Source organism: Ranitomeya variabilis, chromosome 1 (genome assembly GCF_051348905.1).
Source record: "Ranitomeya variabilis isolate aRanVar5 chromosome 1, aRanVar5.hap1, whole genome shotgun sequence".
NCBI lineage: Eukaryota > Metazoa > Chordata > Amphibia > Anura > Dendrobatidae > Ranitomeya > Ranitomeya variabilis.
The window spans coordinates 659694492-659721538 of NC_135232.1; the positions used below are offsets into that span (position 1 = coordinate 659694492).

Genomic DNA, 27047 nt, shown 5'->3' on the forward strand with positions numbered 1-27047 from the left:
ACACAGTGCTCCATACTGTATAATGGCCACATGATGCTTAATACTGTATAATGACCACCCCTCCTGTATGCATGGCTCATATGCCCCCCCTGTATGCATGGCTCATATTCCCCCCTCCTCTATGCATGGCTCATATTCCCCCCTCCTGTATGCTTGGCTCATATCCCCCCCCTGTATGCATGGCTCATATTCCCCCTCTGTATGCATGGCTCATATTCCCCCCCTGTATGCATGGCTCATGTTCCCCCCCTGTATGCATGGCTCATATTCCCCCCCTGTATGCATGGCTCATATTCCCCCCTGTATGCATGGCTCATATTCCCCCCCCCTGTATGCATGGCTCATCTCTCCACTCCACCCCACCCCCTGCTGCCATCTTGAATGGCGCGGCTTACCGTCCTCCTTCATCCCCCCTCCCCTGTCCCCCCATCCCTCTGTCCCTCATACTCACCTGAAACTCACCGCGCGGCCGTGCCGACATCCCTCTGGCTCTGTCCCGACTCCCGGCGCCTCACCTTCTTCCTGCGTGAGTGGTCATGTGATACCGCTCATTAAGGTCATGAATATGCGCATATTCGTGACCTTAATGAGGGGTACCACGTGACCGCTCATTCAGGAGCACTGCAGAAGCCGAGACCAGGCATCGTTGGAGCAGGGTGAGTATCGTCTTCAAGGAGGGTGGGTGGGAAGCGGTTGGGAGGCGGGCGGGCAACCGGGGAGGCGGGGGGTTGGGCGAGGTCGGTCGGGAGGTGACCCAGCTTTTATAAAAAAAAAAAAACCTTGCTCAGGTGCCGCCCCCTGCATTGTCCCCGCCCTAGGCACATGCCCTCACGTGCCTAGTGGCAAATATGGCCCTGGTGACATTAACCCTTCATTACCCCATATCCCACCACTACACGGGAGTGGGAAGATAGTGGCCAAGTGCCAGAATAGGCGCATCTTTACAGATGTGCCTTTTCTGGGGTGACTGGGGGCAGATGTTTGTAGCCAGGGGGGGCTAATAACCATGGACCCTCTCTAGGCTATTAATATCTGCCCTCAGTCACTGGCTTGAGAGCGTGGGAGCCCACGCCAATTTTTTCCGCCATTTCACCCTTTATTTTACAAGCTACAGTGCCCAAATTTTGCACATACACTACTAACATTAGTAGTGTGGAATTTTTCCAAAAAAAAAGGGATATGAGATGGCTTACTGTATGTAAACCATGTCTCATATCCTGTCGGGTTTGTGAAGGAGAAATGAAAAGCCGGCTATTGAATTACCGGCTTTTCACTAACACCGCTGCGTATTTCTCGCAAGTCACACTGCTGGTCCGTGTGGAATCCGTATTTTTCTCGCCCCCATAGACTTTCATTGGCGATTGTTTTGCGCATTACGGTGACAAACGCAGCATGCTGTGATTTTCTACGGCCGTAGAAGACCGTATAATACGGATCAGTAAAATACGGCTGATAGGAGCTGGGCCATAGAGAATCATTGGGCCGTGTGTTATGCGTATTTTACGGGTGTATTTTCTGCGCTCATACGTCCGTAAAACTCGCCAGTGTGACGCCAGCCTTAGGGTATGTGTCCATGGGCCGTTTTACATCCGGAATAGCAGCGGATTGAGCGCTGCGTGGAGCCGCAGCATTCAATCCGCCGCATCCAGATGTTACAGCATAGTGGAGGGGATTTTATGAAATCCCGTCTCCACTATGCATGCTAACACGCACCCGACGGCCCTGCGATTTCGGACATGCGGCGTGTCTTTTTAGATCGCAGCATGTCCGTTTACCTCGCTGCGCCGCTGCAAGGTAAATCACAGGGCCCTATGTGTGGGGTGCGATGATGCCGGATGTGTGCAATGAACACATCCGGCATCATCGCGTCTCCAGAAGGGGGCGGGGCTTAGGGCAGAGCGAGTTTTCCGCTCCGTCCAAAGCGCCGGCCATCCTGAACGTGGACACGCACCCTTAGGATCTTCTTGTGTTTTTAGGGGGTTGATTTGTGGTCTGTTTATTTTATACTTATTATTGGTAATTGTCATGATTTCCCAATGGCAAGGAAATAAAAAATAACAAAACGGACTAGCTCTCGGGTGATGGAAACTAAAGTTGACCGTGACCTGAACCTGACACAACACTTGAAGCAGCCAGGGAGTGTTCCTACGATGCCCTAGACACCACGCGCCAGCCGGAGATCTAACTACCCCTATCAGAGGAATATACAGGCCTGTCTCACCTCCAGAGATGTACCCCAAAAGGAGATAGCAGCCCCCCACAGATATTGACGGTGAGTTAAGAGGAAATGACATACGTAGGATGAACAGCAGGTTTAGCACAGAGAGGTCCGCTTTCTAGATAGCAGAAGGATAGGAAAGTGTTACTTCACGGTCAACTTAAAACTCTACACAAAAACACCATCCTGAAATTACTTTAAAACTCCAGTGACAACTCATGCCACTGGAGTGGCAATTACAGTCCACAAGAGCTTCCGGCTGCAAAGAGTCACATTACTGCAAGCTGGACAAGAAGTTAGCATAAACTCAAAACAAAATTCAACTTAGCTGAACAGGAACTTGAGGCAGGAGAATGCAACAGAATGCTACTGATACATTGTTGGCCGGCATAGGACTAACAGCCAAGCAGCCTTAAATAGGAAACTCCCCTAATGGGTGGCAACAGGTGAGCAGGGATAGCAGAAAGCACACAAGTGACACTACCATCAAACACCACCGGGGGAGCCCACAAACAGAATTCACAACAGTACCCCCCCCTTAAGGAGGGGGCACCGAACCCTCACCAGAACCACACCCCAAAAATACACTTTGAGCCCTTCACAAAAAGAGAATTAGCCCGCAAAACCTGAAAAACTCTCCTGACCTGTTGAACATGAGATTCCCAGTCCTCCGAAAAAATCAGAATATCATCCAGATACACAATCATAAATTTATCCAGATATTCACGGAAAATATCGTGCATAAAGGACTGAAAAACGGAAGGGGCATTCGCGAGACCGAAAGGCATTACCAAATACTCAAAATGGCCTTCAGGCGTATTAAATGCGGTCTTCCACTCATCCCCCTGCTTAATCCGCACCAAATTATACGCACCACGAAGATCGATCTTAGTGAACCACTTAGCCCCCTTTATGCGAGCAAACAGATCAGTCAGTAAGGGCAAAGGGTACTGGTATTTAACTGTAATCTTATTCAGAAGTCGATAGTCGATACAAGGTCTCAATGAACCATCCTTTTTACCCACAAAGAAAAAACCTGCCCCTAGTGGAGACAAAGAGGGGCGAATATGACCCTTTTCCAAAGATTCTCTGATATACTCCCGCATAGCAGCATGTTCAGGTACAGACAAATTAAACAAACGACCCTTAGGAAATTTACTACCGGGAATCAACTCAATAGCGCAGTCACACTCCCTGTGAGGAGGGAGAGAATCAATTTTAGGCTCCTGAAAGACATCATGAAAATCTGACAGAAATGCTGGGATCTCAGAGGGAGTAGATGAAGAAATGGGAACCAAAGGAGCATCCCCATGAATCCCCCGACATCCCCAGCTCAACACAGACATTGATCTCCAGTCCAAGACTGGATTATGAATTCGTAACCAAGGTAATCCAAGCACTAAAACATCATGTAAATTGTATAACACAAGGAAACGAATAATTTCCTGATGGTCTGGGGTAAGATGCATAGTCACTTGTGTCCAGTATTGTGGTTTATTGCTAGCCAAAGGTGTAGAATCAATACCCTTCAGGGGTATAGGAACTTCCAGAGGCTCCAAATCAAACCCACAACGCTTGGCAAAGGACCAATCCATGAGATTCAGAGCGGCGCCAGAATCCACATAAGCATCCACGGTAACAGATGATAATGTACAAATCAATGTCACGGACAAAATAATTTTAGACTGCAAGGTACCCATAGAAAAAGATTTATCAACCTTTTTATCAACCTTTTTTATGCGTTTAGAGCATGCTGATATAACATGAGCTGGATCCCCACAGTAGAAGCACAACCCATTTTTATGCCTGTGATTCTGTCGCTCGCCTCTAGACAGAACACTATCACATTGCATATGCTCTGGTGCCTCTTCATAGGTCACCGCCAAATGGTGCACAGGTTTTTGCTCAGAAGATACCGCCAAATGGTGCACAGGTTTGCGCTCCCGTAAACGCCGATCAATCTGGATAGCCAATTTCATGGCATCATTCAGACGTGTAGGCACAGGGAACCCCACCATGACATCCTTCACGGCATCAGAGAGACCCTCTCTGAAATTTGCTGCCAGAGCGCACTCATTCCATTTAGTAAGCACCGACCATTTATGAAATTTTTGGCAGTAAATCTCAGCTTCGTCTTGCCCTTGGGAAAGGGCTATTAAGGCTTTCTCAGCCAAAATCTCTAAATTAGGTTCTTCATAAAGCAACCCCAAAGCCAGAAAAAACGCATCCACATTTAGTAACGCAGGATCCCCTGGCGACAATGCAAATGCCCAATTTTGTGGGTCACCCCGCAGTAGAGAAATAACAATTTTAACCTGTTGTGCAGGATCACCAGCGGAGTGAGATCTCAGAGACAAAAACAATTTGCAATTCTCTCTGAAATTCAAAAAACGGGATCTGTCTCCGGTAAAATGTTCAGGCATAGGGATCTTAGGTTCAGACATTGGAGCACGTATAACAAAATCTTGTAAGTTCTGAACCTTTGTAGCAAGGTTATTCAAACCTGCAACCAGACTCTGTGGATCCATGATTCAAACAGGTGTAACCAAAGCCATTCAGAGATTAAGAGGAGAGAAGAGAGAAAAAAAAAAAGGCTGAAGACTGCAGTTTAAGCAAGAAGTACAAATGAACAAACTAAGGAGCAGTTTCAAACACAATAGGAAAAAAAAAACTTTTCTTATCCTTTCCTGCTTTAGTGCATGGTTTTAACACATGGCCGGCCAAACTGTCATGATTTCCCAATGGCAAGGAAATAAAAAATAACAAAACGGACTAGCTCTCGGGTGATGGAAACTAAAGTTGACCGTGACCTGAACCTGACAACACTTGAAGCAGCCAGGGAGTGTTCCTACGATGCCCTAGACACCACGCGCCAGCCGGAGATCTAACTACCCCTATCAGAGGAATATACAGGCCTGTCTTACCTCCAGAGATGTACCCCAAAAGGAGATAGCAGCCCCCCACAGATATTGACGGTGAGTTAAGAGGAAATGACATACGTAGGATGAACAGCAGGTTTAGCACAGAGAGGTCCGCTTTCTAGATAGCAGAAGGATAGGAAAGTGTTACTTCACGGTCAACTTAAAACTCTACACAAAAACACCATCCTGAAATTACTTTAAAACTCCAGTGACAACTCATGCCACTGGAGTGGCAATTACAGTCCACAAGAGCTTCCGGCTGCAAAGAGTCACATTACTGCAAGCTGGACAAGAAGTTAGCATAAACTCAAAACAAAATTCAACTTAGCTGAACAGGAACTTGAGGCAGGAGAATGCAACAGAATGCTACTGATACATTGTTGGCCGGCATAGGACTAACAGCCAAGCAGCCTTAAATAGGAAACTCCCCTAATGGGTGGCAACAGGTGAGCAGGGATAGCAGAAAGCACACAAGTGACACTACCATCAAACACCACCGGGGGAGCCCACAAACAGAATTCACAACAGGTAATTTTTTAAATATATTTATTTGTGTTAATCATTTTTGAGATATTATATTACTACTTTATTTTTAATACAGATTGTTATATGGAAAAAAATACATTGAAGAAAAAAAAACCTGCTATAAACAATAGGTCATTTTGTCATGAGGCCTTCAGCGTAACCTCATTATAATGTGAATTTTGCAGGTGATTCATGTTCCGTCCTGAAGGTTTAGAGCTGGAGTGGCCTCTGCTGGTAACAACTAGTACTGCACAACAGATGGAAGCATTTTATTGGTTTCGCCAGTAGGTGTCAGTAGCGCTCAGTGTAACGGCATCACAGAGAGATAAGGAGACGTAATATCAGAATCTGGGGAGATAGGGAGAAAGTACAAATACAGGAGGAATATATATATATATATATATTTACATTTTCATGTTTTGCATAGTTCATTATTTTTACCTTCAAAGCAGCAACCGAATAATAATTATTGCAGATGTGACTGAGGGTTAATAATGATCTGTTGAAAAAAGAAAAAACAGCTCCGACTCTAGGGGCATTGTAGCACGGAAGCCAAGGGATCAAATGTAGAAAACATTCAGCGTCTTAAAATGTCGATGTTTATTAGAAAATGAAGTACAAAGTTCAATGCATAGACAGTCTTGAATGTTTGCATTGAATTTTCTAATAAACATCACAATTTTAAGAAATTGGATCTTTTTCTACATTAATAATGATTTCCCGATGTAAAATGAATATTTTCTGTGTGTATAAAAAGTGGATGTCACGCTGTATTGTCCAGTCCTGCCCTGCATTGTAGACTAGTCTACAACGTGGTGCTATCACAGGCGCGGCTACACACGTCGGTCGGCATGGGGTCTCTTGGGCCGTCCCGGGCCGGCCTCCTCCCACTTTAGGACACTGGTTCGCTCTAGTTCCCCCAGTGTCACAAATACCGAACCTAGTGCAGCGCCCCGAACGGATTGGCACAGAGCAGTCTAGAACCCCTAGACTCAAAGCGATCCAACACTCAGCCTCCCTTGGTGGCCGGGATTACAGGCGCACGCCACTGCGCTCGGCGACGTCACATGCTGCTATTACTGCCTAGAGGCTGCAAGGAGCCGTGACGTCATCGGGAGCCACAGCGCCATCTAGTGTCTGCAGGATGAAACTGCCATAAAGTCAGTAACATAAGTGTAGAGCTGCATGTGTTAGTTTATACCTGTTAGCATGTACACACCGTCACTGAGTGTGAGATTGGTGGGGGCAGACACCCATTCATGTGAATTTCAGCTGATCGGTGGCTGTGACCCCAACTCATCTCATATATCGATGACGTAACCTGTGATCTCGTCCCTGGAAGCCCCCTTAACCGATACAGATAACTCTCCCACCCCATCCCGCCCAGCACCATGACCGACAGTTGTCAGGATCCGCTGCTACCAGGCCACATAGAGCCCACATTATGGCTTCTGCACAGATTGCTACTCAGCTCTCCCAACTTCCTGAGTGGCATCTGTAACAGATCTCTACCCACTTAGTGACAGTAATGGTGGGCATATTAGTCGTCACCCAGCTTTCTGAGAAACAAATGTGAAAATCCATATAGTTTAATGTGTTCAGGCGGTGAGTTTCTTCTATGGCAGCGCTCGGGTCTTATCTCCAGAGAAGACAGTGCTCTGCTCTATGGAGCAGGTTCGGTTCCGGCCCTGCGTGACAGGAAGGGGTTAAACAAGAACGCCGGTCTGTATAAGAGGATCACTAGGGTGCGTGCTGACGTCACCCCGGAAGAGGAAGTGTATGAAGTGGTGGAACGCAGGCGGCGTGCAGGTACTGCTCCTCCGTGTATGGCGCTGGTTATGGCTGCTGCTGCGGCGGCTCTCTGCGGACGGCTGTGTGTGGGGTTTATCTTTGTGGCCGCCATTACCGGAGACCATTGGATTGTGAGGGATTTCTTTCAGTGTTTAGTGCTGCTTAATCCCCCCTGCTGTGTGTTTGCTCCTTGCATACAAACCATCGGTATGAAATCCAGCTCTGTGACCTGGCCTCCTTATGTAGGCCTGAAAGCTGCCTATGGTCTGCCAAATACAAAGCTACTTCTACTACTACTACTAGCGAGTGCTGGTCTCCTGGGTTGTAATGGTGGAGATGGAGTGATGAGCACATCCAGACTTCCTATCTAGCCCTTTATAATGCTTCAGGTATCGGTGGGAATAAGTAACATGATGGTTTTAGGAGCAATGTTAATGGATTCCAGGTTGCTGTACAGTTCTGTAATAGTGTGGATATAAACTACCTTCTCAGATCCAGATACCCTGTCTTTGACAAACCAAACAAACCCCTTGTCAAGTGTACAGGTTTTGTCCAGTGCTATGGATCCTGCTTAGGAGGGTGGTTGGGAATAGCACAAGGAAGCCATTCATTTACTAGTGTCTCACGGAGTCATGGTTTTTGCACAAGACCTTAGATATATGCATCAAAATCTCTTTTTACCACTCTGTGGGGTTATAAAGAGTCGGCTTATAAATAAGTCTTGTATGAGAGGATTTAACCCCAACTGAAACACGGGGGGGGGGGGGGGGGAGAATCCTAGTCAAAAATACATCATGTTAAATGTGCTATCATATGCTGAAGCTCTTTACAGATAATTACAGTCCCCATTGGAGATCCTGGAGGAAACACACTCAAGCACGGGGAGAACATACAAACTCCTTGCAGATGTTGTCCTTGGTGGGATTTGAAACCTGTGCTGCAGAGCTAACCACTGTCACCATGCTGTGATTTTTCAAATATCACAGTTCACCGACTGTGAACATACCTTAAGCCTCAACTTCCTTTCTCTCACCTGTTATTCCTATATGAAGTTTGAAGCACAGGAGAGCAGTAGCTGAGACGAAGGGCAGGTGCAGATGACTATGCTCTCATCTCAGAGAATTGGGTGACACTGATCAGACTGTGATTAGAGTGTGATCTGATTCTTTTGGAGGGCAGCAGGACACCTGCTAGAGTCTGTATATTCTCCTTGTGCTTGTGTGGGTTTTCTCCCACACTCAAAGGACACACTGATAAGGAATGTAAAGAGCTGTGTAGTTAATGGAGCTAAATAAATTATATAAATGAGAAAAACCCTTTCATTCTATGGTTTCCACGGGCCCATTGATTTGCATGGATGAATATGATCCAAATACCGGATCAAATGTTTTGTTTTTTTTCCTTTACACCGCCCCCCATCCCCCGGTTGGACTGGATTTAGATACAACTTTTCAAAAATTGTGATTGGTCTGTACTTAAAAGCAAAATGAGACACTGTTTTCATAATTCTGTCTTGACTCTTTACCAGGTCTTGCAGCAGAATGCCCAGACATGCAGGTATAACCCTTGGTGTCGCCTCTCTGGTGGGTACTACAGTTGGATGTCTTGTTCTGTGGAAGCTTATCAATCGCCGGAGGCAGCAGCTGTGTACTAATGTTGACCACAAAGACTTGTGTACTGCGTTGGCCGCAGAGATCCATGGATCGGATCAGAAAGTGCATCAATCTTTAGAAAGAGAACGATCTGTGTTTTCTGTGGAAAAACTTCTGCAGGCTCCAATAAAAATAGTCTCTAAGGCTGAAGAATGGGAGGCGGTGTGGCCTTCATTACAGCGAGACCTTGACGAATACCCAGTACTTGGGGTGGACTGCGAGTGGGTACGTTTTCAGATGTTTGGGCTCTCCTAGCCATTGTTGCTACCGTACATCTAAAAGTTTTGAAACTTTCGAGTATAAAATATTTATCTTCAATTCCCCAGCACGTGAACTTTGACTTGCTTACAAGTTCATTTCTAATAGTGCCTGCTTTGCCCACTTTATATTAGTCATGCAGTTTTCCCCCACCCCTCTGTAGTAATCTGGCTGCATTTACTGGGCACATGTTATCTAGACAAATTAGGCCAACTTCGTAGTCGGCGTTGTCATCAGCGATGTCCCTTTTCTTGGCATGTCAGTATGCAGTTGGAAAGGTGCATGCGTAGACAAGGCACATTATTCCAGAAAACTGGAAAAACTGATTTGTGGCCAGATCACAACTGAGGGGATACGTGACTGCTGTAAAGTGAGCAGAGAAGGCATGTCTGCAAATGTAAGTTAAGTTAATTGATGTGATGAATGCTGCCCATTTCAAGATGTTACTTTATCCTTTACTATACCTCCTTTTAAAGGTAATCTGTCAGTTTGACAAACCCTCCTAAGCCGTGTGTGTTCTGTTCTTCCCTCCCCAACACTGCCTATGAGATCAGCTGAAGGTATTGGTTGTAATGGTGCCATCAGCTGTGCCTGGAGAACAAAAGTGCTGCTGGAGATGAGACTAAGCTAATTTCTGCTTTACTATGCAGTGAGAGTAGACTGTCAGTCATTACATGTCTCACCCTGGTAACATCGCTTTCATATAAAATGAGCTCTGGAGGCAGATTTTCTGGCGATCTGTGTTCAGTCCATGGATCCCGAACAACTCATCTAAATACTAGGAAGATGTCCTTTTATTCATCTTCTATGACAATATAGACACCTTAACTCTTTCGACCATAGGTATTTTCATTTTTGCATATTCCTCTTCTGCTCCCCTTCCCAGAGCCATAACAATTTTGTATTTTAAATCTTGGTTAGTATGGTCATTTCAGGGCTTTTTTTTTTTTTTTTTTTACCTTTTGCATGCTTCAATAGCCTCTATGGGAGACTAGAAGCTGCACTACTTCAATTGCCTCTACACACAGGTGATGATCACATCGCCTGTGTAGCAGAAATGCTCACTAGAAGTCTTATAGTTAAAAATGTTTTAGTTAGGGTGCCAAAGGGACAAGAGGGTAAAGGGTTCTACTCTCCGTTATTTTTAATCCCTAAACCCGATGGTTCATTTCGAACAATTATAAATCTTAAAAAACTCAATACGTTTATTAAAAATTATACGTTTAAAATGGAGTCTATTAGATCGGCCATTAAGCTCCTTTTTCCAAATTGTAGAATGGGCGGCATTGATTTAAAAGATGCCTACTACCATCTCCCTATCCATAGTAGGTATCAAAAATACTTAAGAGTGGCAGTAACTCTTGAGGGGGAGATTCATCATTTCCAGTATACAGCCATGCCCTTCGGTCTCTCCACGGCACCCAGGATCTTCACGAAGGTAATGTTAGAAGTAATGGCCTACCTTCGCCAGAGAGACACATTAATCATTCCCTACTTAGATGATTTTTTAGTTGTAGGAAATTCATCCCTTCAGTGTGCGGAACGATTAGCTGACACTGTCTCGTCCTTAGAAAGCCTGGGCTGGATCGTCAACTATAAAAAATCCAGACTCATCCCACTTTCTCTTCAGACATTTTTGGGATTTAATCTAGATTCCATAAAGCAAAAATGTCTACTTCCCCAAGAAAAAATATCTCTTATAGAGGGTAAAGTTGTGGCGGCCATTCACAAACCTCAAATGTCCCTGAGAGCAGGAATGTCCTTGCTAGGATCCCTCTCCTCCTGTACTCCAGCCGTTCAGTGGGCACAACTTCATACTCGAACATTACAACATCAGATACTTCGGGAACAGAGAAAATTTCTGGGGCACCTTGAATCGAAAATAACTTTATCCGAGAAAGTCTTATCCTCCTTAGAATGGTGGCTAAATAAAGACAACCTAGCGGGGGGTGTCCCTTGGGTAATATCACCATCCCACACGATAACTACGGACGCTAGTCCCCACGGGTGGGGCGCACACATGGGAGATAGATTCTGCCAGGGAACCTGGGATAAGAATGAGGATTTATATTCATCAAACCTGAAAGAATTGAATGCGGTAAACTATGCACTGCGTCAATTTCTCCCACAGCTACGAGGAAACCACGTCAGAATCTGTTCAGACAACAGTACGACAGTGGCGTATTTAAACAAACAAGGCGGCACAAGATCAGACGCTCTAATGTCTTCCGCAAACAGTACCTTAATCCTGGCCGAAAAGCATCTGTTGTCCCTCTCGGCAGTCCACATCAAAGGAGAGGACAATCAACAAGCGGACTTTCTAAGTCGACACACTCTTCATCAAGGAGAATGGTGTCTCAATCCTCACATTTTCCACAAGATAACATTGTTATGGGGCAAACCCCAAATAGACCTGTTCGCTACAAAACAAAACAAACAAGTCCACAAATTCGCATCTCGGTCCCGTGCAGATCACCCGGACATTCTAGATGCTCTTCAAACACCATGGCAATTCAAGCTGGCGTATGCTTTCCCTCCGATAATTCTGCTTCCACAAGTAATACGGAAAATCAGGGAAGAGCAGGCCAGGATAATACTGATAGCGCCATTCTGGCCCAAGAGACCATGGTTCTCGTGCCTGCGGTCAATGTCGGTGACGGATCCTTGGGTCCTTCCCTCAATTCCAAACCTTCTCTCTCAGGGACCTTTCTTCCACCCTCAGGTGGACAGCCTCCACCTGACGGCCTGGAATTTGAAAGGCAGATATTAAATTCCAGGGGGTTTTCAAAAGGCCTAATTGATACACTCCTGCTTAGCAGGAAACCATCTACGACAAAAATTTACACCAAAGTATGGAAGAAATTTCTACAGTTCCATACTAGTTCAAACCCCTCTGAAGTCCCAATAAAATCTATATTAGAATTTCTACAGAAAGGGAAAGAGTTAGGTCTGTCAGTTAACACATTAAAGGTCCAGGTGTCTGCTCTGGGTGCCCTCTATGGCCATAATATTGCTGGTAATAAATGGGTATCCCGCTTCATCACGGCCTGTGAACGAGTTACTCCTGTCCACATACCTAGGGTAGCTCCTTGGGATCTAAATCTAGTCTTAGACTCTCTAACAGAATCTCCGTTTGAGCCTATAGACACAGCATCTTTAAAACACTTGTCGTTAAAAACAGCCTTCTTAGTAGCCTTAACATCGGCTAGAAGAGTCAGCGACATTCAGGCCTTGTCGATAGATCAACCTTACCTTCTCACATTTCATGACAGACTAATCTTAAAACCGGACCCCCTATACCTTCCTAAGGTAGCAGGGAAGTTCCACAGGAGATACATCTTCCTACCTTCTTTAAAGACCCCTCTACTCCTGAAGAACAAAAATTCCATACTCTAGACGTCAGGAGAGTAGTTTTGCAATATATTGAGAAAACTAGTAGTTGGAGGCAGAGTAGGGCTCTGTTCATATCCTTCCAGGGCAAAAAGAAAGGATATGGAATCACAAGAGCAACATTATCCAGGTGGATAAGAGACGCTATCCGGTTGGCCTATTCCATGAAAAATGAAGAACCTCCGGAGGGCATCAAAGCACATTCCACCAGAGCCATGGCTTCTTCCTGGGCCGAAAAAGGGAACGTGCCAATCGAAGATATATGTAAGGCTGCAACTTGGTTGGCTCCTTCCACTTTCTATAATCACTACAGGCTCGACCTGTCTTCCGACTCTGACCTACACTTTGGCAGGACTATCCTCAGCACGGTGGTCCCCCCCTAGGTGTTGGTCTCTGGAAATCTCTCCAGTGGGTGCTGTCATGGCGAAGGGTAAATAGCCGGATTACTTACGGTAATGCTCTTTTAATGAGTCCATGACAGCACCCAGTCACATCCCTCCCTAATAAAAGCCAATGTAATTACTTCTATGAAGTTTATATTCTGATGATACATTGTGATGATTGACTAACACTGGCGGTCCTCCGGGTACTCTGAAATTAAACTGAGGAGGAGAGGGGGACCGCCCCCTTTTATGTCTCTGTAGGTTTCCTGTTCCTTGGGGCGGATCCCTATCTCTCCAGTGGGTGCTGTCATGGACTCATTAAAAGAGCATTACCGTAAGTAATCCGGCTAATTTTTTTTATGAAAATGACAGCAAGCAGCTCAATGACATTGCTGTTATCGGGGTCTGTACCTCTTACATTATGTTGCTCTAATGGGGTAGCAAAAACCTGGTGACAGATTCCCTTTAAGCTTTTCAACAGTGTGGGTGAGAAACTTTAAGCATCTTAAAACTGCAGCCGAGTTGGTCAACTAGGATCCTCTAACATTTTTATTTTTTTTGTTTTGTTTTGTTTTTCAGGTGTTTTATGCTGCCAGAGATGCCCAGGTTTCTGTAGCACTTTTCCTACAGCTACTTGGCTTCTTCTCCTCTGATGATTCGACCCCATGGGATTTCATTCTGAGCAAATGCCAAGGGCTGATTGATGTTCCGTTTAAAGGAAAAGGTGTAAATGGAGATATAAACATCATTCCCAGACAGAAGAAGGAAGGTCTTCTAGAACAGTCCAGCACAAATTCTCAGGGCGATCCCCGCAAAAATAAGAAGAAACCTCTGGGAGTGGGATATTCTGTGAGGTATTTCAGTTTGACTATCACAGAAGAATTTGATGGTTGATAAGTCCTATACTAACCCTTGTATAAGTTTATGTACATAAAGAAAATCTTGCTTGTCCAGATTTGGTGACCCCTCTCCAATGACAATGTCCATTCCTAGATGCAGACAAGCTCAGTACACCTCTGTTCCTTACTCTGTAACAAGGGGTACTGCTACTGCCATATGACTACTTGTGCATGCACTATTTTGCTGTATGAGAGGCCTCAACACAGAGTAAGGGCTCATTTCCACTTGCTAGAGAAAAAACGGTCCGTAATCTGGACCGAAAAAAAACGGATGTAATGTATGCGATTGTTATGCGAGTGCAAAATTATTATATATATATATATAATGAATAAATAAAATTCGCGCTGGTAAACCCCCAAAAAATCCCAAGAGCACTAGAAATACAAACTAGATCAGTGTGGTTGCTTCACACAATGTATGATCTAGTGTGGAATAATATTCAGGACACAAGGTCCATAATAGACTCAATCTGTACAGAGGGCTATAGGGAAGTACTCCGCTGCCCTTGGCACTGGTAACGCATTCAGTGAACTAAAAACAAATCATGATTAATACCTTTGGGAGTTGAAACAGATGATCTGTTGCCTCTGTCGATTTTCCGGGAGGGCAAGATGATGCGGTGAGAAATCTTCAGAGGGTGGTAGTCCTAGAGGGCTGTTCCGGCCGGTAACAGCAACTCCGAGTGTGGAAGTCCAGCAGAGGGCGGAGATGCACCGTCTATGGCCGGCGGCGCTACAACGTGTGAGCGGTGTGAGCGGCGCATACAGGACCTGCGTGACGTGTGAACCAGGTGACCGCCCCACGTGACCGCTGGGTTAGGTACGGATCGCGGTAAGGACCAAAACAAACCAACGCGTTTCGAAAACAACTGGTTTTTCTATTCGCCACGACAGCACCCACTGAGAGAGGGGATCCGCCCCTAGGAACAGGAAACCTACAGAGAGATAAAAGGGGCGGCCCCCCCTCGCTCCTCAGTTGGTTTCCTGTTCCTAGAAGGAAGCCCACAGAGAAGATCTCTGTAGACACTGTACAGCGGTGTCTGAGAAGAGGAAAACTCGCCTGGATGCCGCCTGTACGTCTCTGCTGAGCGGCAGGGGCTCCAGAGCGAGTAAAAGCAGAGTCGGGGATTCCTGATGCTTCCCTCCTCGTCTGCACCGGCCGAATAGTGGGGCCTGAAAAGTTCCAACGATCTCCCTGCTGGGACATCGTTGTTGAAGAACGACCATGGCAGTGTAAAGTTACCTGGTCGAACCCGGTCTGGAACGGTGTGGCGCTGAACAGCTGTGGCTCCCCCCGGTCCCTCAGGTACGATGCGTGGGGTTGCAGTGCCGGAAAAATGCGGCAGACGCCGGCGCATGCGCAGTGCGTCCGGAATCCCGGATGTAGTATGGCCGACCCCCTGAGGTCCATTTCCGGGGGAACCGCCATGTTGGATTCCTCCTGGCGGTGTTCGCAGGTCTCCTGATGCAGGTAATTAAAAAAAAAAAAAAAAAGGGGGATTGCAGCTGCGGGGGCTGGGATTGATAGTCTGCACTATAAAAGTCCGTTAGGAAGGGAAAACAGTGTGCATTATGTCGTCCCACGAGGAAGTCAGTGAGCACCCTGTAGAAGAGCCACTAATGCAAAGTGGTAATGCTGCAAAAAGGAATAGTGGACACTCCAGGAAGAGTGATTCCACTGATAAATCGGGAAGGAAATCATCCCGTTCCACACCCCAGACCGGACGATCCACCCAACAATCGGTATAGTATGCTTCAGAATGTTTGGGTATACAGCTCCTTCAGAGCTTATATTGGTCTCCTCTGCTTATGTCCCTCTAGGCAAAAAGCAAGGACAAGACCAAGCACAAGCAGTGTGCTATATGTATTGAGCCCCTGCCTGACCCTTATTCTAAAAGGTTGTGTCAGGCATGCATAGATAACACCCTGCGGCAGGAGGAGTCCGTTAAAATGGACGAAATACGGCTTATGATTCGGGAGGAACTCCAATCGTTGAGTGGTGGTCCCTCAGGCAGTGTTGAAAAGAGGAGTAGGAGAAAATCCTCACCTAATGCTGACACGTCGGCGGAAAGTGGGGAGATTGATTCAGACGTCTCCCACTTGTCTGGTTCTTCAGATGAGGAGGAACATGTCTGTTTCCCGACTGAGGGAGTAAATAGTCTAGTCAAATCAGTGAGGAAAACGATGGGGGTGTCGGAGGTTAAAGAACCCCAAACGGCCCAGGAGGTTATGTTCGCAGGTCTATCTCAGCGAAAGGGCCACGTATTCCCAGTAGACCAGACTATAAAAGACCTCATTAAAAAAGAATGGAGCAAGGGGCAGAAGGGGTTTACACCAGTATCCTGTAAAAGACGTTACCCCTTTGAGGACGAAGATTTAAATACCTGGACTAAAGTTCAAAAGGTTGATGCGGCTGTCGCATCCACTTCCCGCCGTTCTTCCCTACCAGTGGAAGATGCAGGCTCCTTATCTGATCCCATGGATAGGAAATCGGATGCACTTTTGAAAAAATCGTGGGAGGCCTGTGTCACTGCGTTTAGGCCGGCAATCTCGACCACATGTACCAGTAGATCTATGCTGGTTTGGTTAGAGCAGCTGGACCAGAATATCAAGAGTGGTATATCTAGGGAGAAATTGCGAGCATCCATCCCCTTAATTAGGAGCGCTGCGGCATTTATATCCGATGCCTCCGTGGATTCTCTCCGCCTGGCGGCCAGGACAGCTAGCCTCGCAAATACTGCCCGCCGAGCCTTATGGTTAAAGAACTGGAAGGGGGATGCCCAGTCCAGATCCAAGTTGTGTGCCATACCCTGTCAGGGTGAGTACCTCTTTGGAACTATTCTGGATGAGATACTCACTAAGGCGGGTGAACGTAAAAAAGGTTTTCCTAATCCCTTTGTTCCTGCTTACAGAAGGGCATTTAGGAGGCCAACATTTGGCAGAAAGGGAAGCTTTAAAGAGCAATGGAGGAACAAAGACTTCAGGCAGAAAGGCAATTTGTTTAACAAACGTCCCTTCAAACCAGCCGAAAAATTCCGGGAACCCTATTCCACCAGTGGGCGGTAGACTACTGGGATTTATCAATCAGTGGAGAGAAATAACTGTCAACCCATGGGCCATAAAATTAATATCCTCAGGCCTCACCCTAGACTTCATCCGAAAACCTCCGGATTACTTTCTGCTCACCTCCCTAAAATCCAAACTACAACAAGAAGCATTGGAAGTAGAAGTTAAGTCCCTTCTTGCAAAACGGGTCTTAATAGAGGTTCCGTCATCTCAAACGGGGCAGGGGTTCTACTCCCCCTTGTTTCTGATTACAAAACCTGACGGATCCTATAGAACTATATTTAATTTGAGAAAACTAAACATGTTCATAAAACCCACAACATTTAAAATGGAATCCATTCGATCAGCCATTAAAAATTTGTTCCCTAACTGTTACATGGTAGTACTTGATCTCAAAGATGCTTATTACCATCTTCCTATACACCAGTCACACCAGCAGTTTCTTCGGGTAGCAGTGGTTATAGACGGTCAAGTTCGTCATTTTCAATATAGAGCAATGCCCTTTGGTCTATCTATGGCTCCTAGGGTCTTTACTAAGTTACTTTTGGAAGTAATGTCCTTTCTACGATTAAAAGACACGTTAGTCATCCCATATCTGGATGACCTACTAATTGTGGGGAAAAATCTCTTACAGTGTGAGCAAAGGTTGGAGGAGGTAGTATCCTCTTTGCATAAGCTTGGATGGATTGTTAACTGGGAAAAATCCAGACTCCAACCCGTCACTTGTCAGAGATTTTTAGGTCTCCTTCTGGATTCAGTAGACCAAAAATGTTGGTTGCCTGATGATAAAAAGTTTTCGATCATTAGCAAAGTGGATTTAGCTATCAAAAAGCGTAATATGTCACTGAGAAATGCCATGTCATTGTTGGGTTCACTATCATCATGTATCCCTGCGGTTAAATGGGCTCAATTCCATACTAGGCATCTCCGAAAATTGGTATTACAGGAGGACACTAAAAATAGGGTACATTTAGATCGAACAATTTTCTTAATGGCAGAGGTAGTACACTCCCTTACATGGTGGTTAGATTGGGGTAATCTGTCAGAGGGGGTACCATGGGTCATTACCCCTTCTACCGTAGTAACCACAGATGCTAGTCCGGAGGGCTGGGGAGCACATTTTGGTGATCAGGTGGTTCAGGGCCTTTGGTCCAGGTCAGAATTGGCTAATTCCTCTAATGTAAAAGAATTAAGAGCCATATATTATTCCCTACTCCACTTTCTTCCCCAGCTACGAGGCTCTCACACAAGGGTCCTCTCAGACAACACCTCGGCAGTAGCCTATTTAAATCATCAAGGAGGTACACGGTCAGAAAATCTTATGGAAATCTCATCGGACATCATGACGTTAGCCGAAAGTCATCTGTTGTCCTTATCAGCGGTACACATCAGAGGTATAGACAACATTCGTGCCGATTTCCTCAGTCGCCATACCCTTCATCAAGGGGAGTGGATGCTCAGCAGAGATATTTTCCGGCTGATAACAGACCGATGGGGCGTGCCACAAATAGACCTATTCGCAACAAGGTCCAACCGTCAGGTCAAAACATTTGCTTCCCTTTGCAGACTGGACAACCCCGACATAGTCGATGCCCTTCAGGTGCCATGGACATACGACCTGGCCTATGCATTCCCTCCATGGAATCTATTACCTATAGTAATAAGAAAAATAAGGGAGGAGGGGGCAAGAGTTCTGTTGGTAGCCCCATTCTGGCCCAAAAGGCCATGGTTCTCCTGGCTCAGGGCGATGTCAACTACAGACCCTTGGATCCTGCCTCAGACCAAGGACCTGTTGTCTCAGGGACCGTTTTTCCATCCTCGGGTAAAAGGCATGAATCTGACTGTATGGAATTTGAGAGGCACTTACTAACTCTAAGGGGTTTTACCAGTGGGCTTATAGATACTCTTATGAAGAGTAGAAAGCCTTCCACTACCCAAATCTATGTCAGGGTTTGGAAAAAATTCCTTCAATTTCATACTGCACAACTTTCCGCTGAAGTACCTATATTTCCAATATTGGAGTTCTTACAAAAAGGACTTGAATTGGGACTGTCTGTAAATACTCTAAGAGTCCAGGTTTCAGCTCTAGGAGCCCTCTTTAGTTATGATGTGGCGGGAGATAGATGGGTTTCTCGTTTTATATCAGCATGTGAACGATCAAAACCTATTCATATACCACAGGTGCCTCAGTGGGATCTATCTCTGGTCCTAGATGCCTTGACACAAAGCCCGTTTGAGCCTCTACATGCGGCCTCATTAAAGAACATCTCGCTAAAAACAATACTGTTAGTAGCGTTAGTATCCGCTAGAAGAGTGAGTGATCTCCATGCCTTGTCAATTGACCCTCCTTATCTATCCGTGACATCTGATAGAATAATTTTAAAAACGGACCCTTGTTATCTCCCTAAGGTAGCCACTAGTTTTCATAGATCCCAGGAGATCTTGTTACCTACCTTCTATAAAGACCACTCGACTCCAGAAGAAGCCAGGCTTCATACCCTAGATGTTAAGAGAACTATTCTAGCCTACTTAGAGAGGACTAGGGACTGGAGGAAGAGTGGGGCTCTCTTTGTCTCTTTCCAGGGAAAAACCAAAGGTTCCAGAGTTACAAAGAACACGCTATCACACTGGATTAGAGATGCCATAGTCCTGGCGTATAAAGCTGGAGGAAGAGATCCTCCAATGCATGTGGGAGCACACTCCACAAGAGCAGTGTCGACCTCCTGGGCAGAGAGGGCGAATGTGCCGATAGACCTTATATGTAAGGCTGCGACTTGGTCTTCACCAAATACCTTCTATAGACACTATAGATTAGATCTATCTGCTGCTTCTGACCTAACCTTTGGGGTTTCGGTTCTTGATTCAGTTAACCCACCCAGTATATAGTCTCTGAAAATCTCTCAGTGGGTGCTGTCGTGGCGAATAGAAAATATCGGATTACTCACCGGTAATGCTCTTTTATAGAGCCCACGACAGCACCCATTCACATCCCTCCCTTTTCTTTATTTAGTCGCACGTGGTGTCTTAATAGGGAGATGTATATAATAGAGTAATATGGTATGAAGTTGTAAATATGTATATATGCCTAAACCTGTTAAAACTAAAAAACCTGGCGGCGGTTCCTCCTTTTTCTCTGTAAAACAACTGAGGAGCGAGGGGGGCCGCCCCTTTTATCTCTCTGTAGGTTTCCTGTTCCTAGGGGCGGATCCCCTCTCTCAGTGGGTGCTGTCGTGGGCTCTATAAAAGAGCATTACCGGTGAGTAATCCGATATTTCTTCCTCAGGGCTGGTCCTTGCCCGGGTTGAAGTTCCTTTTATAGCCTCCGCGATCTCATTTGCTAGTAGAAGCCGAACAACTCGACTCCACAATTGAGTCCTCTAGGGGTCAGTGTGTCCAATAGAAAAATCCATTTACTTTCAGTCCTAGACATGGATTTTATATAATTACCCCCTCTCCAATGTGGATGTACTATTTCAATACCAAAAACCTCCATTGCTTGAACCGTTCCTCCATGTATTTCAATAAAGTGCTTGGACAATGGATGACCAATAGTTATTGATGTTCCGTATATGCTCATTAATCCTAACTCTTAGGGGCCTTTTTGTACGCCCCACATACATTTTCTGGCATGGACATTTGATAATATAGATTACTCCTGTTGTGGAGCAGGTGATGAAGTCATTTATCTTATGTTTGAAATCCCCTTTGTTTATACTATCAGTTTTATGTGTCAATTTGTTTACACATGCTACACTTGCGGCACGGAAAGAAACCTTTTAGTGAGCTGTGAAAAAAAGAATTATGAGCACAAGGGGGTTTGTTCTGAATAGTTGGAGCAACCATATTTCCCAGGTTAACGGCTTTCTTATATATAAACCTGGGACCATCAGATATTTTGTCACCAATAATCTTGTCGTCTTTTAAAAGGTGCCAGTGTCTATTTACTATTTTCCGTAATAAATAAGAGTTGGTGTTATATTGAGTAATTATAGGGATGGATTCATTTTTTGCCTTCTGTTTTCCAGTTAAATTAATCAAATCCAGACGTGGTTTTGTAAGAACACTGTCTTTGGACATCCCCAATAAATCTTGTTTGTACCCTTTTTGTAAAAAATTTTGTCATGATTTCGGCCTCAGAATTGAAATCTTCAGTTCTTGAACAGTTACGGTAAATTCGCATAAACTGACTTTTAGGAATGTTGAGCAACCATGTTGGGTGGTGGCAACTGTCTAGGGGGATAAAACTATTTGTATCTCTTGGTTTAAAAAACGTACGAGTCTGGATGGCGCCATTATCAATAAAAATTTGCAAATCTAAAAAGTTGATGACATTGGTGCTAGTATTCGCAGTGAAATTTAAAAAGAACTCATTTTTATTTAAATTACTTAAGAAACTGTTAAGAGTGTGCGGTCCGCCGGACCAAATAAAAACAATGTCATCAATGAAACGTTGCCAGAGGACCAGGTCCGCCCTAAGTCGCCCCTCGGGGTAGATCACGGTCTCTTCCCACCTACCCACATAGAGGTTGGCGTAACTCGGCGCGAATCTGGTCCCCATAGCAGTACCCCACTGCTGGGAGTAGTAGTCCTTCCCGTATATAAAATAATTGTGCGTTAAAATAAATTGCATAGTCATATAAAAATTCGATCTGTTCATTGGGAATAGTAGACAACTTACTCAAAAAATGTTTAGCAGCATTGCACCCTTTGTTGTGGTCTATAGTTGTATATAATGAGGTAATATCCAGTGTGCCAAGTATATAGTGGTCTTGCCACTGGATATTTTGTAGCAATTTTAAAATATGGGCGCTGTCCTTCAGGTAGGCTGGTAACAGTGATACAATTCTCTGCAGATGACAATCAACATATTTTGACAGGTAGGCAGTTAAACACTGAATACCAGATATAATTGGTCTACCCGGTGGATTAGTCTGATTTTTATGTATTTTCGGTAGATAGAAGACAGCCAGTCTAGGTGTAAAGTTATTGATAAAATCATATTCGTGTTTATTTAACAGCCCCATATCAAACCCTTTATTGGTTAGATCTTTCAGGTCTCTAATATACTCCTCTGTAGGGTCTTTACTTAGTTTTTTATATGTTATTTGGTCATTAAGGAGGCGCATAGCCTCTAAATTATATGCTTCCTGATCTAGAATAACAATTCCCCCACCTTTATCGGCCGGACGTATGACTACCGTATATACTCGAGTATAAGCCGACCCGAGTATAAGCCGACCCCGCTAATTTTGCCACAAAAAACTGGGAAAACTTATTGACTCGAGTATAAGCCTAGGGTGGAAAATGCAGCAGGTACCGGTGAATTTCAAAATTAGAAATAGATACTCCATACCATTCATTATGGCCCCATAGATGCTCCACATAAAGCTGTGCCATATATAATGCTCTGCACCATTCATTATGGCCCCATAGATACTCCACATAAAGCTGTGCCATATATAATGCTCTGCACCGTTGCCCCATAGATAGCTGTGCCATATATATAATGCTCTGCACCGTTGCCCCATAGCTGTGCCATATAGTGCTCTGCACCGTTGCCCCATAGCTCTGCCATATAATGCTCTGCACCGTTGCCCCATAGCTCTGCCATATAGTGCTCTGCACCATTGCCCCATAGATGCTCCACATAAATCTGTGCTGCTGCTGCTGCAATAAAAAAAAAAAAAAAAAACATACTCACCTCTCTTGCTTGCAGCTCCTCGGCGCCATCTTCCCGGCGTCTCTCCGCACTGACTGATCAGGCAGAGGGCGGCGCGCACACTATATGCGTCATCGCGCCCTCTGCCTGAACAGTCAGTGCAGAGAGACGCCGGGAAGATGGCGTGACGCCCGGCGTGTGGAACGAGGACAGGTGAATATGTAATACTTACCTGCTCCCAGCGTCCCGCTCCTTCCCCCTGCCTGTCTTCGGTGCCGCAGCCTCTTTCTCTATCAGCGGTCACCGGCACCGCTTCATTAGAGAAATGAATATGCGGCTCCGCCCCTATGGGAGGTGGAGCAGCCTATTCATTTCTCTAATGAGCGGTCCCATGTGACCGCTCAGGGGAAGAGGCTGCGGCACCCGGAGACAGTGGGACGTGCAGGGGGGGCGACAGGAGCCCCGGAAGCAGGTAAGTATATGATAGTGCTCACCCGCCGACCCCACCACCGATCATGACTCGAGTATAAGCCGAGGGGGCACTTTCAGCCCAAAATTTTGGGCTGAAAATCTCGGCTTATACTCGAGTATATACGGTAATTTTTTATTTTGCTGTAGCGATTAAATGGCCTTTTTTTCTTTCATGGTTAAATTATATTTATATTTTTGGCATTTTTTATCATTTAGTTGCCGGATGTCCTCTGTTACATTCCTTTGAAATGCTTCCATCTGTTCGGAGTATTCATTGGTGGGGTGAAACTTGGATTTGTTCCTCAGATCTGTATGCACATAGAGGTTAGGTGGTACTTCTTCAGAGTTCTTAATGGTAGGATTTTTTATGTAGTATTTTTTAATAGCGAGTTTCCTCATAAAGAGCTTAATACCAATATAGGCGTCGAATTTGTTAAATTGACTGGCTGGGGCATATTTTAGACCTTTTTGTAATAGGGACATTTCATCAGGGTCAAGGATATGTTTGCTTAAGTTGAAGATCTTTTGGGAGTTAGTTGGTAACTCATTTATTGTTTTTTTCTTTTTGGTGAGTTTCCCACCTCGACAACCCCTTTTACGTGTTTTTTTGTTCCCACTTGAAAAAAAGGGTGTCTTATGGTGGTTTTTTTCCCAATGTAAGATATGGCTGGATGCTTCCCTTTCCCTTTTTTTGATTTATTTCCAGAAACTCTTTCATTATGAGACATGCCGTGCATTTCTGAGTTTGGCTCGCTAGATGTTTCTGGATTGGTACTGGTCAGGGCCAGAAAACGATTGTGAGTACTGGTTGAAGTAGAGGGGAGAGCTACAGGTGACTGACACTGAATGTGGATACTTTCCGTTGGGGTGTTTAATTGATCAGCACCGCTCACCTCAGTTAATGACTCTGCCCTTCTTGGTGATGGGGAGGGAGTTGGATGTAAGGAGAATATCTCAGAGATGCTCCCATCAACTTGGTCAATAGTTTCAAAGTCCAGTTCAAGTTGTGGGGTATCTTTGAATGTGCATACAGGAACTGCGTCTCTACCAAATTTTTTCTTTTTCTTGTCTATAATTTCCTGTTCTTTATTGTAGATCCTACTCTGGATGCTACTTGATAATTTTATAATATCAGGATGTTTTTTAAAAGGTCTGAGTTTCAAATAGTTTGGAGATCTTTTCCTTACTAATCACCAGTTGTTTTTTCCTTTTTTCTATGATAAAGTCCACTGCTTGTTTAGAGAATGAGTGAAACATGGCGTTCCACTGTAGTAATGTATCGGGGTCCCCAATATCTCCTGAAAGGGTTTTATGGACTGTGAGACCTTTAGGGATACAGTCAAATGCAATGTATCTTTCAAGTGCAGCCACCTCCCACATGTCTCGCATTTCTTTAATCTAAGTGCTCTAATACTTTTAATGCTTCCTTTATATGTGAGATGTCCTCCCTATTGGAGCTAGGTATATTGGGTTGGTACGATAAATTAAAAAATCTGTGTATATTGTTGATCCTGTCTTTCCTGTCAGTCCATAAATCAGTCATTTTAGGAATAGCGGTGAAGGATGACCCCTGAGTGAAAGGTAAACAGAACCTCCGCTGCCTGCTTAACAGTGTGGCAAAGATAAAAACGTCTATATAGAGAATGAAAGCGGCGCTGGAGGTACCGGGTATAATTACCTGCTGCAGAATTTAAACAATCCCCACAAGATTGTAGAAAAATGAGTATAATAAATAAATAAAATTCGCGCTGGTAAACCCCCAAAAAATCCCAAGAGCACTAGAAATACAAAATAGATCAGTGTGGTTGCTTCACACAATGTATGATCTAGTGTGGAATAATATTCAGGACACAAGGTCCATAATAGACTCAATCTGTACAGAGGGCTATAGGGAAGTACTCCGCTGCCCTTGGCACTGGTAATCATGATTTGTTTTTAGTTCACTGAATGCGTTAATACCTTTGGGAGTTGAAACAGATGATCTGTTGCCTCTGTCGATTTTCCGGGAGGGCAAGATGATGCGGTGAGAAATCTTTAGAGGGTGGTAGTCCCGGAGGGCTGTTCTGGCCGGTAACAGCAACTCCGAGTGTGGAAGTCCAGCAGAGGGCGGAGATGCACCGTCTATGGCCGGCGGCGCTACAACGTGTGAGCGGTGCATACAGGACCTGCGTGACGTGTGAACCAGGTGACCGCCCCACGTGACCGCTGGGTTAGGTACGGATCGCGGTAAGGACCAAAACAAACCAACGCGTTTCGAAAACAACTGTTCTTCCTCAGGGCTGGTCCTTGCCCGGGTTGAAGTTCCTTTTATAGCCTCCGCGATCTCATTTGCTAGTAGAAGCCGAACAATCTTGTGGGGATTGTTTAAATTCTGCAGCAGGTAATTATACCCGGTACCTCCAGCGCCGCTTTCATTCTCTATATAGACGTGTATATATATATATTTTTTTAATCAGATTGCACTCGTCCGTTTTCCTCGCAAGTGAAAATGAGCCCTAAAGCTTGAAAACTGTTGCTCACAAACATCCAGATTTTTGCTATAGGCATGTTTTGGAACACTAAAGCCCAGCTACGTATCCATATGTTGGTTTGGTGTCTAGAATCCCTCTCGACATCACAATCCCATGTGGCTGATTTCCCCCCCAATCTCACTTGTTTTTTCTTTTTCTTTGGCTTCTTTCCTGCCAAGAGATCATCAGGTTTTGCTGCAGAAAAAAATGCTGAGAACACCTGGTGTGAAATTGCCCTAAATGCAGCTCTTTAGGTCAATTCTCCTAGATCTGCACACATTTAACAAAGCGTAAAGTGATGGCCTGTCCTAAAGTTATAATCACTTTAAAACCAATCTTGTTCTCTTAAACAGGTTTTTCCAAAATTGAAAGTGATTTTTAAATTAATATGATATATATATATACACAGGTGCTTCTCACAAAATTAGAATATCAAACATAATTTATTTCAGTTCTTCAATACAAAAAGTGAAACTCATAGTCATTACAAACAGTGATGTATTTCAAGGGTTTTTCTGTTAATGTTGATTATTATGGCTTACAGCCAATGAAATCCCAAGTCATTATCTCAGTAAATTGGAATAATTACCAAACATCTGCAAAGGTTTCCTAAGCATTTAAAAAGGTTCCTTAATCTGTTTCAGAACCCTCCCCAATCATGGGGAAGACTTCTGACTTGACAGATGTCCAGAAGGCAGTCATTGTCACACTCCACAAGGAGCGTAAGCCATAAGAGTTCATTGCTAAAGAAGCTGGCTGTTCAGAGTGCTGTATCCAAGCATATTAATGGAAAGTTGAGGGGAAGGAAAATATGTGGTAGAAAAAGGCACACAAGCAATTGGGATTACCACTTTCTGGAAAAGATTAAGAAAAGGCCATTCAAAAATTTGAGGGAGATTTACAAGGAGTGGACTGCTGCAAGAGTCATAGCTTCAAGAGCCACCACACACAGACGAATCCAGGACATGGGCTACAAGTGTCGTATTCCTTGGTCAAGCAACTCATGACCAATAGACAACGCCAGATGTCTTACCTGGGCCAAGGAGAAGAACTGTACTGTTGCTTAGTGGTCTAAGGTGGTTTTTTTCAGATGAAAGTAAACTTTGGGACCTAGATTACCAAATGAAAAGCAGAGTCTGGAGGAAGAGTGGAGAGGCCACAATCCAAGCTGCTTGAGGTCTAGTGTGAAGTTTCCACAATCGGTGATGGTTTGGGGAGCCATGCCATCTGCTGGTGTAGGGCCACTGTGTCTTATCAAGACCAAAGTCAGCACAGCCGTCTACCAGGAAATTTTAGAGTACTTC

The 27047-nt window shown here is 44.8% G+C and overlaps 1 protein-coding gene across 2 annotated transcripts in view; it reads left to right on the forward strand.

Moving 5' to 3' along the window:
* The first annotated feature begins 7041 nt into the window (after positions 1-7041).
* LOC143775208 (exonuclease 3'-5' domain-containing protein 2-like) overlaps positions 7042-27047 on the forward strand; it is a 106312-nt gene continuing 86306 nt past the window's right edge. Inside the window, exons 1-3 of one of the 2 annotated variants that reach the window (XM_077263090.1) lie at positions 7042-7473; positions 8984-9332; positions 13718-13992. In XM_077263090.1, the coding sequence (XP_077119205.1) occupies positions 8997-9332; positions 13718-13992 (611 nt within the window). In that variant the 5' untranslated portion in view covers positions 7042-7473; positions 8984-8996. Of the gene's footprint in view, positions 7474-8983; positions 9333-13717; positions 14094-27047 lie in introns of those variants that run through there. The other variant, XM_077263081.1, reaches the window with a different exon arrangement.